General features: G+C 40.1%; 2 protein-coding genes across 2 annotated transcripts in view; both read left to right on the top strand.

Moving 5' to 3' along the window:
* LOC135113341 (hemicentin-2-like) overlaps nucleotides 1–2,867 on the top strand; it is a 125,121-nt gene extending 122,254 nt beyond the window's left edge. The window contains exon 8 of the mRNA XM_064028583.1: nucleotides 1,377–2,867. Coding sequence (XP_063884653.1) covers nucleotides 1,377–1,489 — 113 coding nt within the window. The 3' untranslated portion in view covers nucleotides 1,490–2,867. The remainder of the gene's footprint in view (nucleotides 1–1,376) is intronic.
* A 7,117-nt stretch (nucleotides 2,868–9,984) lies between these two features.
* On the top strand, nucleotides 9,985–17,131 carry LOC135113394 (chymotrypsin B-like). The gene is made up of 6 exons (XM_064028648.1): nucleotides 9,985–10,225; nucleotides 11,168–11,435; nucleotides 12,693–12,807; nucleotides 14,344–14,488; nucleotides 15,989–16,128; nucleotides 16,589–17,131. Exons 1-6 carry the CDS (start codon nucleotides 9,985–9,987, stop codon nucleotides 16,754–16,756), a joined length of 1,077 nt encoding a protein of 358 aa, XP_063884718.1. The 3' UTR covers nucleotides 16,757–17,131.
* Nucleotides 17,132–18,965: the final 1,834 nt, after the last annotated feature.

Genomic DNA, 18,965 nt, shown 5'->3' with positions numbered 1-18,965 from the left:
TCTCTCTCTCTCTCTCTCTCTCTCTCTCTCTCTCTCTCTCTCTCTCTCTCTCTCTCTCTCTCTCTATATATATATATATATATATATATAGACAGATCTGTCAATCTGTCTACTCCCTATCTGTCTATAAGAAGACAAGGGAAGCTGCAAGAAGGCACCAGGCCTACACGTGGCTATCCATGTATAAGAAATACCTTCCCATTTGCATCTGTCATCGTTACCCATAAATATGTCTATTTTTCTTTTCAGCTTCCTAATGACTCGGCACTAACATTACTGAGTCTACTCCTTTCTATTTAAATATATAGCTACATCTGTCTTCCTGCTTGCCTCTATATTTTCCCATAGTTCTGACTTGAGTTCTTTCAAAACAGAGGTTTCAAGACACTTCTCCGGTTTTGGATAATTCTTTTGTGCCCTTCCTTTAGGGACCAGAAACTCCATGAGACTTTTATTTTTTTTTTACATTTTTGCCCTTCTTACATAAAAAAAAAAAAACTATCCATCCATCTACCCACTAAACCACCAAGGCTCAGTCTTTCTTCCTACCCTAATTTCCTGATAGGCAGTAAATTCAAGCAATAGGACGGTAGTTTGAGGGATTAGAAAGGTCACCTTTTTAGGAACAGGCTGAATATAGGCAAACTTCCCGCAAGAAGGAAAGGTAGATGTTGACAGACAGAGTTGAAAGAATTTGACTAGGCAAGGTGTAAGCACGGAGGCGCAGTTTCGGAGAACAATGGGAGGGATTCTATCAGGTCCATAAGCCTTCCGAGGGTTTAGGCCAGCGAGGGCATGGAAAACATCATTGCGAAGAATCTTAATAGGTAGCGTGAAGTAGTCAGACGGTGGAGAAGAGGGAGGAACAAGCCCTGAATCGTCCAAGACAGAGGTTTTAGCAAAGTTGAGCGAAGAATTCAGCTTTACACATAGATGTGATAGCAGTGGTGCCATCAAGTTGAAATAAAGGAGGGAAAGAAGAAGAAGAAGCAAATTTATTGGAGGTGGTTTTGGCTAGGTGCCAGAAGTCACGAGGGGATTTAGATCTTGAAAGATTTTGAAAGTTTTTGGCTATTTGGAGAACAGACTTGGCATGATTCCCGGCAGAAATAGAAAGCGCATTAGATTCTGGTGATGGAAGGCTCTTAATCTGTGACACTTTACTTGTCTCTGATTAATCTCATTTCCTTTGATATATAGACTGCCATTTCCAGTGATTTCTACAAAGTTTTCACACTACCGCAATTTTATTATTGCTATCACTATTTTAACCTACCATTTTGTTGCTTTAAACATTTTGTAGGGGCGCCATATGACCACGATGTTGCCGCGCATTCCTGCTTCAAATCAATCAGTCAAATCCATCCTTCCCACAGACAACAAGATCGCCGCAGTTCAGCCCCGAGCTCTGGGTCGCGGCGCCTCCCACCATGTCACCCTCCCTGCGCTGGCTGTCATGCTGCTGGCCATCGTGCTGCCCGCGCGCTGACAATCCTGCTCCTTGCACCTCCCTGGCCTTCATGTCTTCCTTCACACTGCGGACAACATTCTTAAACGATTTGGCGTCTCGTCTCGATTACTCTGGACAGGCTGTAGTGATGTTATAGGGATTTTCAAGGGAGTTTTCATGATTACAGTGACAGTTTACCAAAGATCCTGCAGCGTCAGTGGGGGAAAGAACTAAAGAACCCGACTGGAGACTTTTGACATGCTGCAATGGAAGTTATTGTGGTCTTCAAGGGTGTTTTCATAACTCCAAGAATTCTGCACCATCAGTGAGAAAGAAAACACAAAACCATCTCTAAGAACTCGACTAATTATCTGGGACCTTTGGAAAACTGTCCTGATGAGAGAACACAGCGTTTAATTAAGAATACGGGCTTCAGTGTGTCACAGCGGCGTCACCAATACCCTCGACCCAGCAGCTCCAACCACCGACACTGGCCATTCACACGACCTCGAGACAAAGACGCAAAAGCTCTCGAAGGGACGGAATTTATTGGGCATCATCTTGTCTCGCCACTTCGTCCCTCGAGCACGAACCTTACCAAGAGACAAGCTGTATTCCTTCACAGTAAGGGGAAACGTGAAGATCAGCAGCTCCACCTATTTTTGGTGTGAGCTGGTATAGTTAGGTTAGGTTGAATGTTCTAATCTAATCTAACTTAACAACCTAACAGTGTGTGTGTGTGTGTGTGTGTGTGTGTGTGTGTGTGTGTGTGTGTGTGTGTGAGAGAGACTGCTCACTCTCTACACCTCACCTCATGGCGGGCAACCTACCCTACCCTAACAAACATGAACGAAGGAAGGACACCTGAGGCAAAGGTTGAGATAACGTTATTTCGATCTTAACCAGGTGACTCATCTTAGTCACGAGGAGGACAACAGACAGGTGCCACATCGTCAAATGTTTCAGCGTCTTGTCCTGACTATTTCAAACAGGCTTTACTGAAAATAATCACCGGGGGTTTTCAAGACTCATGTTTCTTCTGGTAATAGTATAACAAGGATTAAGCATCACCAGTGAGAAAAATACTAATGAGAACTTGACTAATCATCTCTGTGACCTTTGAAAATAGTCCTGATGACAGAACAAGGTGCTGCAGTGCACAGAAAAAGGACTATAAGAAAATCTTTGCGTTGGTCCTGACATCCTCCACGCCACCTGATGGTTACTTATGCCGTGAGTAAGGAGTGACTATTTAGCGGGCAACTCTTCACATCATTGCTTTGAGGATCCAAATTCTGCGAGGCCCCTCAAGGCATACACGTTTCGAGTGAGAAAATACATAGCAAGTGTTCGACTTCAATGTACATGGATGTATTTCTGAATGAATTCTGTATTTTCAGTAAAAGTTTTGAGTAATGTACTTTGATATTATTTTGTTCCTTTCTCTTTTGTGTGTGTTTACAAAAACTTACTCTCTTACTTCGGTCCATCTTATTAAAGCAAGAGTTAACCAACACCTTCACCCTTTTAAGCCTCTCTCTGGTAAACACTGGAATTATCTGCCTATTTCTATTTCTATACTTTTCACCACGATTTTGTCCACCAGTGCAAAAGTTAACCAGTATCTCCACTCTTTCATCCCTCTCGGTGGTAAACTCTAGAATTCTCTGCATGTTTCTGTTTCTCCATCTTTCATCTCTGTTATGTCCACATTAGTAATGCAAGAGTTATTTAGTATCTCCAATCTTTCATCCCTCTCACTGTTAAACTCTGGATTTTCTGCCTGTTTCTGTATTTCCATCTTCCTATAACTATTTCAAGAGAGGAGCATCGAGACATCTACAAAACCCAAGTGGCTTATCTTGCAGTATCTCTCTCTCTCTCTCTCTCTCTCTCTCTCTCTCTCTCTCTCTCTCTCTCTCTCTCTCTCTCTCTCTCTCTCTCTCTCTCTCTCTCTCTCTCTCTCTCTCTCTCTCTGTGTGTGTGTGTGTGTGTGTGTGTGTGTGTGTGTGTGTGTGTGTGTGTGTGTAATAATAATAATAATGATAATAAACGGTTTATTCTTTAGGCAATCAACAAACTGAAAATGTATATTGGGGGTGGGGAAATACTTGACATTAATCCTAAAGGTAAGTCAAATGTGTGTGTGTGTGTGTGTGTGTGTGTGTGATACCTGCATTGTAAGTCTGAAAGCGCACACACACACACACACACACACACACACACACAGATACAGCGAGAAATGAGGCGCACAGCAGGAGAAGTAAGAGGACCTGGACAAAGATTAGAGAATTAATGAAGGGGCAAGGAGAACGGCTTAGTGAAGGAAATTAGCCGAATAAGAAACATAAGAAAAAAAAGAAGCTAAGAGTGAATCTAAATGTCTAACGCGAAACAAAATATTAAAAGTAACTAACTGCGATAATACTGAGTGATTATCAGCAACGAAAAACATATACTCGTATATGATGATTTTCTCGTACTGTTCTCCATTTGTCAACAGATTGGTTAAGAACACACTTCTATATTTTACTGTTTTTTTTGTAAAAGAGAACGTGACTGCATACATAATTCTCCCCTCTGTGTTTATTAAGAGAACGTGAACAACATTCTTTAACGGTCTACTAACGAAATCAAGATGCGTTATTGATCGCAACACTGTCTGTAAATGAAGAATAAAAGTAAGCAATGTCAGATTAAAAAAAAAATAAAAATAAAATAAATAATAATAATAATAACACTAATAATAATAATAATAATAAAAGAATGAATGAACGTAAGGAAAGCTGCAGGAAGTCATCATTCCAGCACATGTCAGTCCTTCTATAAAGATTATCTAGCTACGCACAAACACCAATCATCTTTATCCTTTTACTTTATCTTTACCTTTACTTACTTTTACTTTACTTTTTCTTTACTTAATCTTCTTTATAAGCACCCTATTACCTCGGCGCTAACAGCTGATTACTCAGTCCAGTCTACTCAGCAGCCACTGGTTCACTTCTGTATTGTTTTTTTGTTCTTTTAAAATTTGCGCGAGTCTTTCTCTGAATTTTCCACATTTAATGGGCAATGTGTAAAAGATATTCGCCTGTTCCTTCCAGATTCTGACTATTTTCTTTCCTTACTTGATGTTCCTCTTTCTTTTCTCACCATGCGTCCCCAGTTCCTCTAAATTTCGTTTTACCTCTCTTAATTTTTTTTTTCTTATTCTGAGTTTATCTTGTTTTTCTTATTTTTCTCATTTAATGGTAGATACAATACCTCAGGTTTTTGCCAAATCTCTCTCTCTCTCTCTCTCTCTCTCTCTCTCTCTCTCTCTCTCTGAACATTTTTGTGTATAAACCTTGTGAACATTTAATTATTTTACTTTTTCGGCATTTCATGTCGTCGAGACGCATAAACCTGAGATGACATTGACCGTTGTACTTCCGTTATATCGTCCTTAATGACACACATATCACACAATTTGTTCATTTCCTACAAAATTCTAGCTTCTAAATTTGCATTAAACCCGTTGTTAGTACAAAATTAATAGAAAGCTTAAAAAGAATATTTGTTGAAGTTATGGATAGGAAAGATAGGTAGAAATCCTCATGGTCAGTATTCAGGATAAAAGAAATAACGGGTTCAAGCTTGATAACTTTACACTGAAAAATATATAGGAAGAAATTGGTTCTGAGAAAAATAGTTCTTGAATGAAGCAGACTCAGTAATCACGTTGTTACAAGTGCCGAGGCATTTAAAAAGTTTTACAAGATTAAACAAATTTATAGATGGGATTGTTAAAAGGAAGCAGGTTATGTTTTATACAGGGACAGTCACGTGCAGGCCTGGTGGCTTCTTGCAGCTTCCATTATTTTCTTCTTGTTCTTGTATGCTTTTGCAAGTGCTTTTTTTCTATTTATTTAACTATTTATTTATTTATTTATTTATTTTATTTGTTTATTGAGGATGCCATGCGCAGGAGTAGTGACACATGGCACCTTCCCAGAGGATGTCATGGTTTTGGAGGTGCGGTGGAAGCCGACCCAAGAGCAATAAATCATAATCCATTTTTATGCGCTGAAATAACAACACAAAGGAGTGCATCGCCTGTGTCAACTCAGCAGGTATTGAAAATGCCAAGCATGGTTACCGACAGGTGCGAGTGCATCGGCACAGAGGAGCACAGGTGGGCAGGAAAAATAAATTATTGGATGACTCACACACTTTGACACACTCTCTCTCTCTCTCTCTCTCTCTCTCTCTCTCTCTCTCTCTCTCTCTCTCTCTCTCTCTCTCTCTCTCTCTCTCTCTCTCTCTCTCTCTCTCCCATCCCCTTAAGTTAAGATATTTTCTTATAGTGCTGTGGATGTTTCTCTCTACTTACAGCTTCCTGAGTATCACTAGTGACATCTTTACAAGGCGCTCACCAGAGTAATGCGACACTCTGCTAACGTATGCATGTGGAGAGCTGCTGCTGTTGCTGCTGTTGCTGCTGGTGCTCCTGCTGTTGCAGCTACAGCAGCAACAGCAGCAGCAGTAACAGCACCATCACATCTGTTCCACCACCACCACCATCGCCGACACCACCACCACCACCACCACCACCACTGAATTATTGTTGCTTGTATCCTAACCCCCAATACGGAGCATCACTTCGTATGCGTCGCCTTGTCCTTTCCGTGACAGGCGACATACTTATGGTGTCAATATATTCCCAGGTGTTGGTGGTGCCGAGTTGTAGGGGAGGAATCATCTGTACTTGTGTTCTGCCTCGGTTTTCTCTTTTATTAGAACTATTTTTAAAGGACACCGTGATGACTAGTCGTCTTCTCACATTTTTTTTTTTCTGTTGATAGCGCAGTTTATTAATCTTTTTTTTTTTTTATGTAGGAAGGACACTGGCCAAGGGCAACAAAAATCCAATAAAAAAAAAAAGCCCACTGAAATGCCAGTCCCATAAAAGGGTCAAAGCAGTAGTCAAAAATTGATGAATAAGTGTCTTGAAACCTCCCTCTGTCACTAGAGTCTTGAAAGCACTCTTAAAACTCCAAAGACGTCCGGAAAAATTATGCTAAACTCTCACCAGAATCAGGAAAGTATTCTTCAAATCTCGCAAACTTCCACAAGTCTGTTAAAACTATTGCTAGAATCGTAAGGAACATTCTAGAAGTTCCTTTAACGTCCTGCAGAGCCTGTTCAGCTAATAACGATATTATTATTACTACTACTACTACAACAACTACTACTAATTATTATTATTATTATTATCATTATTATTATTATTACTATTATTATTATAGTTTTATTTTATCAAGAAGCAACATACAGTACGAGTACGTGTGTATAATTGATGAAAAGGTCTTGATTTACATACCAAATAAAATGTGATTATGAAAGGTTGATTTTTGAAATGCTTGAAATAAAAAAAAATAAAAAAATGGAAAGTACGTGCAAGGATGAAATTAAATAAAATAAATTTTGATTTTAAGATGTGAAAAAAATCTAAATAAACACTTAAAAAAATGAAAAATGTCTAATGTATATGTGGATTTGATGCACCAGTCGTCGCTTTTGTTGACCAGCCGAGCTATGCAAGAAACTATCACCAGTAGAACGATGACCCTAGAAACCATTTACTTTTCCTCCTCCTCCTCCTCCTCCTCCTCCTCCTCCTCTTCCCCCCTGGTCCTCCTCCATAAATTATAAAGAAGTGCACTCTTACAGTGGTTTTATGGAAGCTGGGGCCTGATTGACTGCTGCTTCCCTTGAAAGCGTCAGGCAAGGCTTCCACACTACCTCTTGACACCACATTGCATTATGCCAGAATGCACATGTAGCCGTGAGGTAGCAGTCACTACTTTCACTTGCGACCTGTGATAGGCTGTTTTGAGAGGGTCTCGACAGCTATTGATCATCATTGGAAAAAAAAAAGTACCAGAGATCAATGTCGCAGGGAAAACTAGCGTACGGCCTCCCTTGATGGAAAGTGTGCCAATTCAGTGTAGTGCATGGAGCTGGGGCTTGACTGACTTGCCAGACGAAAATGCAGCACACCCTTCAGACATTAACACTATACTTCCACCTAGTATACTATGCACACAACACACAGCAACAATCAAGTGTCTTCATGTTCCCGTACAAGCATAGAAGACATAAACTACAATCTCTTTTCAATGTATTCTTAAATTTTGTCTTTTTTTTTTTCAGTACCACATAATTGCTCTTCTTTCCATGCCAGTCTCAGCTGAAAGGATGAGTGGATGGGGGGGAATCTTGTACTTTGCTATTCTCTTTCTTCCACTAGTGGTTAGAGTAAGTCAGTTATACAAACTGCCTAGTGAGGGCCTTAATGTCTGTTGTTTTTTTTTGGTTTCCTTTGTATTACATTGTATTCTTTATCTTCATCTTCCTCCTTCTCCTTTCCGTTTCCTTCCTCCTTTTTTTTTCTTTTCATCTTACTCCTCCTCTTCTTCATTTTCCTCTTCTTATTCTTCATTCTCTTCCTCCTCCTCCAGCTCAGACCTGACCTGACGAAGTAATGCGTCCTCTCCTTCACTCCGGCAACACTGTCAGAGTGTTTCCCGAGAATCGCCCAAGTATTCCACTTTCTTATATTTTGTCTGGATTAATCAGGTTTTCACTCTTTGTATTGAACTGACACTCGTATTACACAAACATTTGTATCAAACATGCGAATATTACAAATCTAAACTATTTTATTTACGTTCTAAGCTTATCCGACAGACAGCTTTCCTATTTTATGTTTGTTATGTGCTATCATTAAATAGTACACGAGTATTAGGCGAATGAATGCAAACACTTTTCTTCATTAGAGTCGTAAACATATGGGGCAGACTAAATACGATAGTTTATTCATTTATTTATTTATTTTTTTCCGGTTTACTCTTTACATCTTGCCTTAATAACTTTCACTAGAGTCGGTTCTTTCTTTATATAAGAACACTGTTGCTCCTAGTAGGTTTCATAATGCCAGATAAAATCTCGTTTTTTATCTTTTTATTTTTATTTATTTATTTATTTATTTATTTATATTTTACGTCCGGTTCTCCTATTGAATCAGTACCAGAATTGCTCCTCCTATCAATAACCCGAGTGGATGCCCTGCTTAACCTCGGACCGTGACCAGGATACGAACCCGTGCGCCTGGTGACCACTTGGCCTCCCAAGCGCGAGCGGTACAGTTGGCTTCAAGAATTTCAGTGCACGTCATGGTGAGGTGAGGTCCGCTATAACCACACAACACAACAGGAAATATCCCCAAGCTTAGGGTAACAAAGATGGAGAAGTTGTTGGCAACGCTGCCTGAGACAGAAACTTGTGAAAACTGTCCAAGGCCAAATATCACCCACATCTTGCCGTGACGTGTGCTGACATTCTTGGAGCCAACTCTACCTTTGTCTATAAATGAAATGTAAATTAATATATGTACCAATGAAATGCATTACACTAAGTTCCGTAAAGTTTAAGAACAGGGAGTGCGATAGGTGAAGGTCAGGAACAGTTTTTTCTGAACACTGTCAGCATCACTTCTTAGGGGAAGTTTATGGACGTAAGAAAAAGTTGCAGATGAGAGAGAGAGAGAGAGAGAGAGAGAGAGAGAGAGAGAGAGAGAGAGAGAGAGAGAGAGAGAGAGAGAGAGAACGTGCACTGCTCGGGTCAATGGCGCCTGCGATGTTTGAAAGTTGTACCACATATCCCGGAGACACAGTTGCCTTTAGTAGTGTCGTCATATGTTTCAGACCAAAAGACATTCAGTATCCGACAACTGCCTCCATCAATCACAGCCCAGTTGTCTGTGGAACTATTAACATAAAGGAGTAGATTCATTCGTATTCATGTACTTTATTTATTTATTTATTTATTTATTTATTTTTGTGTAGGAGAGACAGCGGCCAATGGTAACAAAAATCCAATGAAAAAAAAAAAAAAAAACACTGAGATTCCGGTCCACAAACAGTGATCAAAGCGAGTAAAAAATTAAATGATAAATGTCTTGAAACCTCCCTCTTGCAAGAATTCAAGTCACAGGAAGGTGGAAATACAGAAGCAGGCAGGGAGTTCCAGAGTTTACCAGAGAAAGGGATGAATAATTGAGAATACTAGTTAACTCTTGCATTAGAGAATAGAGATGAGAGAAAAAAAAAACACTTGTGCAGCGAGGCCGCGGGAGAAGGGGAGGCATGCAGTTAGCAAGTACATGAAATTCACTGGCGTTAGTGGCATAGCTACTTGGGGCAACTGTACACAAAAGGATGTGATGGTGGGCAGCAGGTGCATCCTAGCAGCGTGACTATATCCTTAGCAGGTGTGCGTGTGGCCTGAATAGTAAAGAAGGTAGAATAGTGCCATAGACATTCACACATGTATCTCTGTCCTACTTTTTCCCTCGGACTCTTTTTCCCATCCAGTCAGTGTGACTCATGAATCACCTGTCCCTCCCTCCCTCCCTCCCTCCCTCCCTCCCTCCCTCTCTCTCCATCCATCCCTGCTCCTCCCCAGCACCCACCACCTCGCCAGCCTGATAAATGCACACCCCGCCGCCTCTCGTGGACCAGCGTCATCGGTCCAGTCGGCGAGAAAGGTGGAGGCAGGGTGGATGGAGGCTGGGTGGAGGTGGAAGACAGCGATCCACGGCACTTCTTTCTGTCCCCAAAGCAAAACTAATTCTCTTATTCCTTTTCAGCTACATCAGTATTTGTTGTCGCAATATTATCACTATTTTCTATGTTACAGCACCGTCATGCAATCCCGAGAGAGAAATATGCAGTAAGTTCCCAACAAGTCTGTTCGTTGTAACCCATTCATGCATTATAAAACTTTTGTTTTGTGTTTCTTTTCTTTGTGGGGAGTTGGCAGTCTCGGGCCAGGGCTGTCAGCTGGGTGTATTGTGACTATACGAGTATACTAGTTTTTTTTTTTTTATATGTACTGTATTAAAATATATATATATATATATATATATATATATATATATATATATATATATATATATATATATATATATATATATATATATATATATATATATATATATATATATATATATATGATACCTATTATGTATGTATGTAAGTATGCATGTAAATACTCAGTGCCTAATATTGAGCCGCGTCCACACCAGGTAACATTGCTTGGAAACATTGCTTGCGAATATTTAAAAACACCTGAGAAATATTTGACAAACATTTAGAAGACATTTGGAAAACAGTTGGAAACACTCACTCACTCACTCATCCATCCATCCATTCATCTAACCTTTCATCCCTCCATCCATCCATCCATCTAACCTTTCACCCATCCATCCATCCATCCATCCATCCATCTAACCTTTCATCCATCCATCCGTCCATTCACTCATTCATCCATCCATCCATCCATCCATCCATCCATGAAAAATGTTTCTCAAATGTTTCCCATATGTTTGTAAATCATTTGCAAATAATTGATGTGTACAGTCTAGGCCTTTAAATGCTTTGCTCTCTTATCAGGACTATTTTAAGGGCTCTCATGGGTGTCTTCCCCACTGATGGTGCAAAATCCCAGTTGAACTGTCACTATATTCATGAAAACACCTTTGAAAACCCGACATTCTCCACCAGAGCCTGTTATTAGTAGTCGAGATAGAGCGCAGAAACGTTTAAGACAGCAATTCGATGTCTGCCTCTCTCCATTTATTGGCGTGTTGTTCATGCTTGTATTGCTCCTCAGGGAAATGCGGTGAGGCTCCTATCGAGGTGGCGGGCCTCAGTGACAACAGCACTCGCGAAGTTCAGGCGACCATTTACAACCTCAACGGCGATGTAACTGGCGAAGACACGAGGATAATCGGCGGTGACAAAGCCTCGCCGCTGGAGTACCCATACCAGGTGTTCATTACAAATAATCGTAAAGGTAGACGCAGCGTGAACTGCGGAGGATCCATCATTACTCGGGACTGGGTGGTCACAGCCGCTCACTGCATGATACCACCTGCCGGGTGAGTGCATGTCAGCAATGCATGCTCATATACTTCAGATTCTTATCTCGACTGCTTTCAAGTGGAGTGTATTTAGATTTTACAAGGGTATTTTCATGATCTTAGTCATAATTTGACAAGAATCCCACACCTTGAACAGGTTACAGAGGACATTTCTGGGATTTTCATTGAAGTTTTCCTCATTCCAGTGATAGTTTAACTAAACTTCTACGTCACGAACATACTGTAAAAAACAGTCTTCACGTTGTCCTTGGCAATAAGGGTTCCACCAAAACCAGTGGTTCCCAAACATTTTTTGGTCGTCAGCCACTTTTCATGCATGACCCTCATCCATGGCCCCCATCCACAGCCCATGATTACAGAGACTCTACACTCCTACACTCATTACGTCCACATAAAGATCACTAGCATACCTGTAATTTTATTGATTCCAGTTTTTTCTTTTGTTAAGTATCAGATTTTCATATAATTATTAAAATATCACTAAAGAAGTAATATGATGCACATAAAGGAACTTGCATACCTAAAGAGTGATTTTATAAAATATAAATAGCAAAAAAAAAAAAAAAAAGTTGAGTGAAGTAACGTGAAGAGCGATCTGTGCCTCAGCGTGTGGCCCTCGCGCCGTGTTTCTTTATATCCCCAGGCAGGAACCACTGGCCCTAGTTGATGAGCAGCATCCACCGCTCACTGCCACTGTGTTTAGCGTTTTCCTCAACAGTAAATCCTTTGATAATCGTAATCCATCCGTCGACCAATCGTCAGCATTGTAAGATCGTCAGCAGATCGAATGACTTGAGGTTGAGAAACACTGAACTGACCTTCTGACTGTTGAGCTGCCCCAACAGTCCAGTCGATGTCACGTCTATGAAGTGAATGGATATAGATGAGTGCATACTTGGACGAATGAACAGCTACAAGTGAAGACCTCCGCATAAACCAAGAAAGGCAGAGACGCGATAGGCCGAGGAAGTTTCCACATTCTTTTTTTTTTTTTAACAATTAGATGTCACTTTGCTGGGGACTGCACTTCACTTATAGACAAGGATGGAATTCACATCTGTATTTTAAAATGTTTGGCTGTCTTGTCTCTACTGCTTTGAAGAGGCTCTAATAGAAAGTATTTTTATTTCACAGCTGCTCTGATCCAGAAATAGTCATTCCTGAGGATAAGATTGTTTCCATAATCCCACAAAGGTTTTAGTAATACAGGCCTCAGTCTCGACCGATCTCAGCACAGTTCGTGTCTATCCGCAGTGACTTCTCTGATATGGTGGTCGGTGTCGGAAGCAACTTTAGAGACCTGCTGGAGTACCTGTCTGTGTCACAAGTTATCATACACGAAAAATACGATAGTCTTCGAATTCAAGACGTAAGTGTGTCTGTGTGTGTGCATTTATTGTAACAAACAAAGCCCGATTTTCACTTGTGTGGTTCTGTCCCTGAATCCATATCTGCACTTTTTTTTTAGTTGATGTATATACACTTCTCTCCATGACCTCATCTTCTAATCTATTCCTAGGCTCGTATGCACAAAGATTCTTATGATTAGGTTTAGAGCTCTGCTTCAAGTTGTGCTTGTCTTAAAACTGTATTTAGGGTTGGGCTAAGCATAAAACCTAAGCAAAGAAGGAGATACAGTATGAAATTGTGACCGTGGAAAGGAGTAAATTCATACACTTCTTAAATTCTTGTTTTTAGTGAAATATCTTAACATTTTTGGAGCAAACTTGGTATTGTTCAAAGCCTCAAAAACTCAATTCCTCCATCTATCAACTCGACACAACCTTCCAGACAACTATCCCCTCTTCTTCAATGACACTCAACTGTCCCCCTCTTCTACACTGAACATCCTTGGTCTGTCCTTTACTTATATTCTGAACTGGAAACTTCACATCTCATCTCTAGCTAAAACAGCTTCTATGAAGTTAGGTGTTCTGAGACGTCTCCACCAGTTTTTCTCACCCCCCCAGCTGCTAACTCTGTACAAGGGCCTTATCCGTCCATGTATGGAGTATGCTTCACATGTCTGGGGGGGTTCCACTCATACTGCTCTTCTAGACAGGGTGGAATCAAAAAGCTTTTCGTCTCATCAACTCCTCTCCTCTAACTGACTGTCTTCAGCCCCTCTCTCACCTCTCTGACTATTGCATCACCAGGACGTGTGTGTGTGTATATATATATATATATATATATATATATATATATATATATATATATATATATATATATATATATATATATATATATATATATATATATATATATATATATATATATATATATATATATATATATATATATATATATATATATATATATATATAAAGTAAATAACACATTTCACAATTGTATTGCTTCAGATTATGTTGTATCTAGTTGTACATAACATAGTTCCCCACCTCAAAACAATTATAAAAGTTAATGAGAATAACATTTTCTCAGTAACACTGTACACTATTTATGCCACGTAACTGATGTATAAATACATATGTATAATGACTTTAATTTTTGTGAGATATTATACTAATATTTATGTATTTACGTGATAATTATGTTTATTATTTCTTCATTTTATTTCTAGCGCCTTTTAGATGTACATGTACCACAAGTTACTCGGCGTAGTTTTAGGGAAAGTAGCAGCGCTGTACCCACACCATGACCTCACCATAGCCACCTCGTTAGTCTGGTCTTACTGTAGGAAAACTGGGGCTTCATAATAAAGGAGTCCATCCAAAGATCCTGACATGCCTCAGGAATCGAATCCTGGACCTCCCGGATGTGAATGTGGCGCACTGACTATTGCATCACCAGGACGTGTGTGTGTGTGTGTGTGTGTGTGTGTGTGTGTGTGTGTGTGTGTGTGTGTGTGTGTGTGTCACTCAGTGATGCATTCCTTCCTGTTCAGGGGAATGACATTGCCTTGATTCAACTAGCGAAGAAGCTCAACTTCAAAAAGAACCCTTCGGTGCAGCCCGTGTGCCTGGCCGAGGCAGAGGACTTGGTGATTGGGCAGGACATGGTGAACACTGGCTGGGGACTCCTCAACCCATGTAAGACTGGCCAGAATGAGAAAAAATAATGCACACTTATTTTAACTTATCCCTTCTTCTTCTTCTTCTTCTTCTTCTTTATTATTATTATTATTATTATTATTATTATTTCTTCTTCCTTTTCTTCTTCTAACACCAGAATAACAATCCCCCTCCTACTTTCTCAATCCTCACCTTCAATCCAGAGCTGGATGTTGTGTCTATGAACACAACGTGATCTCGTTCTAATGCTCTCGACTCTTCACAATTTTCTATCATCTGGTTTCAATTTCAGTCTGAAACAAAATTTATCTATGCCATATTTCTCTTATCTAACTTTAACTAGAAAAATTAATTGACTATCTAACTTCCAAAGTGGAGCAAATCCTAACTCTCTTCCCATTCACGTATAATTTTGGAGACTTCAATGTTCACCACCAGCTTGGCTTCCCTCTCCTTTCACTGACCATCCTGGTGAAGTAACATTTTATTCTGCTATCCTCCACGACCTAGAGCAATTAGTGCATCACCAAGCTTGTATTCCTGACCATCTTAGAGATATGCCCAAAATTTTTGATAATTTTTTAACCTCTAATCCTCCAGCTTATGCTGACACTGTCGTCTCCGTTAGGCTTCTCCAACCACAATCTTTTATTTTTATCTTGTCCTATCTCTCCAATCCTTCCTCAGGATTCCCCAAATCAGAGGTGCCTCTGGCGTTTGGCTTTACTAATCAGAGGGACATGAAGAGGCATTATTATGATTTTCAATGGAATGACTACTGATTCTGTGTCAGGGACCCATCTGTATGTGCTGAGCGAGGATAAGTGTCTGGCATAGAGGCGTAAATTCCTCGCTTTCTCTGATGCTAAACCTTCCAAATCTTGGTTTAACTCAGCCTGTTCTCGTGCTATAGATGATGAGCAGGTAGCCAACAAACAGTACTTCAGCCTTTTATCACTGAAATTTATGTGCTTTACAATTTTGTCAGAAATCATGCTAAGACTGTTTTCCAGTTAGACCCCCCCAAAAAAAAAACTCATTCATAAAAAAGTCAAAACCTTTCTAGATCTAACGACCCTCGTGACTTCCGGCACATGGCCAAAAATATCTGCAACAACTTTCCTGCATCTTTACTCCCTCTATTTAAACCTGATGGCACCACTGCTATCACATCTATCTCTAAAACCAGACTCTTTTCTCAAACCTTTAATAAAAACACTTTTCATGGACGGTATTTCCAACTGACAGCAATAAATTATTGTTAAATTAACACTAGGATCACATAAAAACTCCTCCAAGCTCCAATAACTAAGACTGTTCTCTGTTCAGCTACCAGGAAGAAAACATCCTTGAGAACCTCAACATGATCCAACAAAACCTGTTGTGTCATTTAGACATTCACGAAAAACTTGAAATAAACAGAGTCTTCCACTAGATATTGTTAACATAGCTCAGAAAAGACACCGAAATGCTTCAGGATGTCGTCTCATGTGCTAACTCGACCATTCCTTTCCTCAGCTGCGAACTCGATTCCTAATGCTTTGTTCGAAGTAAGCCTCACACCTATGGACGTGAAGATCTGCACATATTTCACTGAGATACCAAGGATGCAAAAGAGCGTCATTTGCACCATCAACGATGGCAAATCCAACTGTCAAGTGAGTCGCTCTTAGCCACGTGTTTCTAGCAGCTAGCTGAACCTATGAGTCTCAAGTCAGATGTAGCAAGAAATATGTCAGCTCAGTGTTCTTGTCCTCTTTTTCATCTTCATCATCATCATCATCTACCTCCTTCCTCGTCATCACTAACCCTTTTCTCTTATCCTCTTCCTCACTTCCTCTCAAGCTTTCTATCTCCTCCTCACCTACCGCCCTTATGCTCTTGTACTCCTTCATCCTTCTCATCTTTATACGTACACGCAGTCCTCCTGAGTCTCTCCTAAGTAGTTGACTGATAATTTTACGTTCTTTACTTTATCTGAATAATCCTGGAAAATTCACTGGGAATAAGTGAAATTACAGTTATTACTACTTGATCACTTTCTTAGCTGTCGGTGGTGTCTTTCGAAATGATACAGTTAGCCGGAACCAGACTATGTATTCTTAACCATTTCCCTAGGGCGACAGTGGAGGGCCACTGGTGGCGCAGCTGTGTGACGGACGATGGGTGCTGGCGGGAATAAGCAGCTACGGTGAGAGTGGGTGCACCCAGCCAAGGGTGTTCACAAGCGTGTCTTACTACAAAGACTGGATACTAAGTAATATAAAACCCAGTGTTATGTGCTGAGCAGCCCCGCCCGCTCCTCCTGATCAGATGCAGAAGAACAGCAAACCATTTTTTTCAAGAACATTTTTATTCGTTTAGAATTAGATTCGTTTAGAAGAAGATTCGTTTAGAAGATTTAAAAGATTTAATTTCCAGTTGTGCAGTTGTGATTTAATATATTGCCGTGTTTTATATATCAAATCTACTTTGAAATGTCTTCTTCGTTACACTCTTCACTATTATTATCATTTTTTTTTTTTTATTATCACTGCATAATTTATAGTTCCATATGGAATTGTTTCACTCTTCATAGATACACAGTTCACCTTGGCAGTGAAGTTTTCTTTGTGCAAAAAGTAAACATGAATAAAGAAACAATAAAAGATATGCATCCTACCTGGGCTTTTCATTGTTTTCGATTAAGATTTATTGATGGTGGTGGTGGTGGTGATGATGATGATGATCATAATAATAATAGTAATAAATAATGATAATAATAATCTTTCTTTTGTCTTTGTTCCTTCTCTCTTCCTTCCTTTCTTTACCATTATTAAGCCATACACATATATTTAAATTCAAGTCAAATCAACAACAGTGTTGCTGGACGCTGGGTGTCTCCCGCACTGCGTCTGAGCACGTACGTCTCTTCGCTGGTCGAGGCCGGCGGTGATGTATTCATTCAGTCCCGGTGTTGTCGGTGTTTTGCACATTGCGGCAGTGTGTTAGAGTCCTTTATCTCTAAACCCTTTTGATTATAGCTGAAGTGGAACGGCTGGTGACTTTGTTATTGATATCACAACTTAGTTACGGGTGCTCCCAGATCGTAAATTCCAAGGACTTTTTTACGATATAATATGGCGGCGTCTCTTTCCAGTACGTATCGTAACAAGTTACGAGATCGGCCGTGTGAGTTACGTGAGGTTGTATGAGATGTGATGGTTCCAGTATGCGGCCCCTGGAGTCTTGCTAGATCTCTTGCGTCTTGTTAGTAGTGCTGGAGTCTCTTGGTAAGGTGAAGAAAACTTCTGAAAACTGTTGTGCAGTTATAAGCAATGAATGCATGAATGTGTCTAAAATAAGAAAACGAAACAATGTCACAAGGCTATGGTAATATGAGTAATATTTTTAATAATATTGGCAAGTAATAACAATAAGTGGTAAAGAATTCCTAGTGGAAATCCATTGGTAAAACTGTAATTTTCATGAAAACAACAGTATTCGCGAATTTATATACAATGAAAATAATATGTAACATCAGTAAGATATACTGTGTATGGTGTATTTGATAGAACAACTCAGCAATAAAATATTTTATGAAAATAAACTAGTCTATCACGTATGGTGAAAACATAACAAATTAAAGAAAATTAAAAATTTTTAGGGGTGACTACAGAGGAAAACCCTCACAGTCAGTCATCACTGCGTGTGGCTTTGATGTGAATTCGGTAATCAGATTGTTGGTGCAAGACATTGAAAAGATTAGACAAAAAAAAAAAATGGATAGGACTGACAGGTAGAAATGGGTTTTGTATGTTTCACAGAGTGACTGTCACATGCACGCCTGGAGGCTTCTTGAAACTTCCCTTATTTTAGTTTCCCTTCCCTTACGTTCTTATATTGTTGCGTTTGCTTCTCTACAGAGAATGCCACGTGTAAGCCTACCAACTTATTGCACCGCCCCATAGGATCTCATGTTTTGGAAGTGGTGCGCCAGATGACGTCATATGTAGATGCAGAGCCTTGCAACAATGAGCCATATTCTTTTGTTTTGTTTCCTTTCCTTTTATACGCATGCAAAGATAACACACCTGTGTCAACATGTGAAGTAGTAAAAATATCAAGCATGGCAGACCACAGGTGTGCTGTGCGCCACACACACACACACACACACACACACACAGAGGAAGCAGTCACACAGGTGGAGGTTGAAGGGTGGTTAGGCAACAGTGACTATTGTGAAATTAGGTGCAGATAAAAATGGGAGAAGCTTCTAAAAGGAAATACATTACTTAGATACCTGACTTTGAGAGAGCAGATTTTGAACGATTAAGAAGTTACCTCTAGGTGAGATGCAGGGCAGCGGTGAAGGAGATAAAAAAGGTGAGGGAGGCGATGTAAGGTGCGAGGTTGGAGAGCAGGAGGGGACGAGAGAGAGGGAGATATGCTGAGGTGCGAGAATGGTATTCGAGGGCCAGGTCATGTTGGGATGGGCGAGGTGAGGTCGAGGCGG

Source organism: Scylla paramamosain, chromosome 25, assembly GCF_035594125.1.
Source record: "Scylla paramamosain isolate STU-SP2022 chromosome 25, ASM3559412v1, whole genome shotgun sequence".
NCBI classification, from domain to species: domain Eukaryota; kingdom Metazoa; phylum Arthropoda; class Malacostraca; order Decapoda; family Portunidae; genus Scylla; species Scylla paramamosain.
The sequence above is the reverse complement of the archived record's forward strand: the minus strand, read 5'-3'. Positions and strand labels throughout refer to the sequence as shown.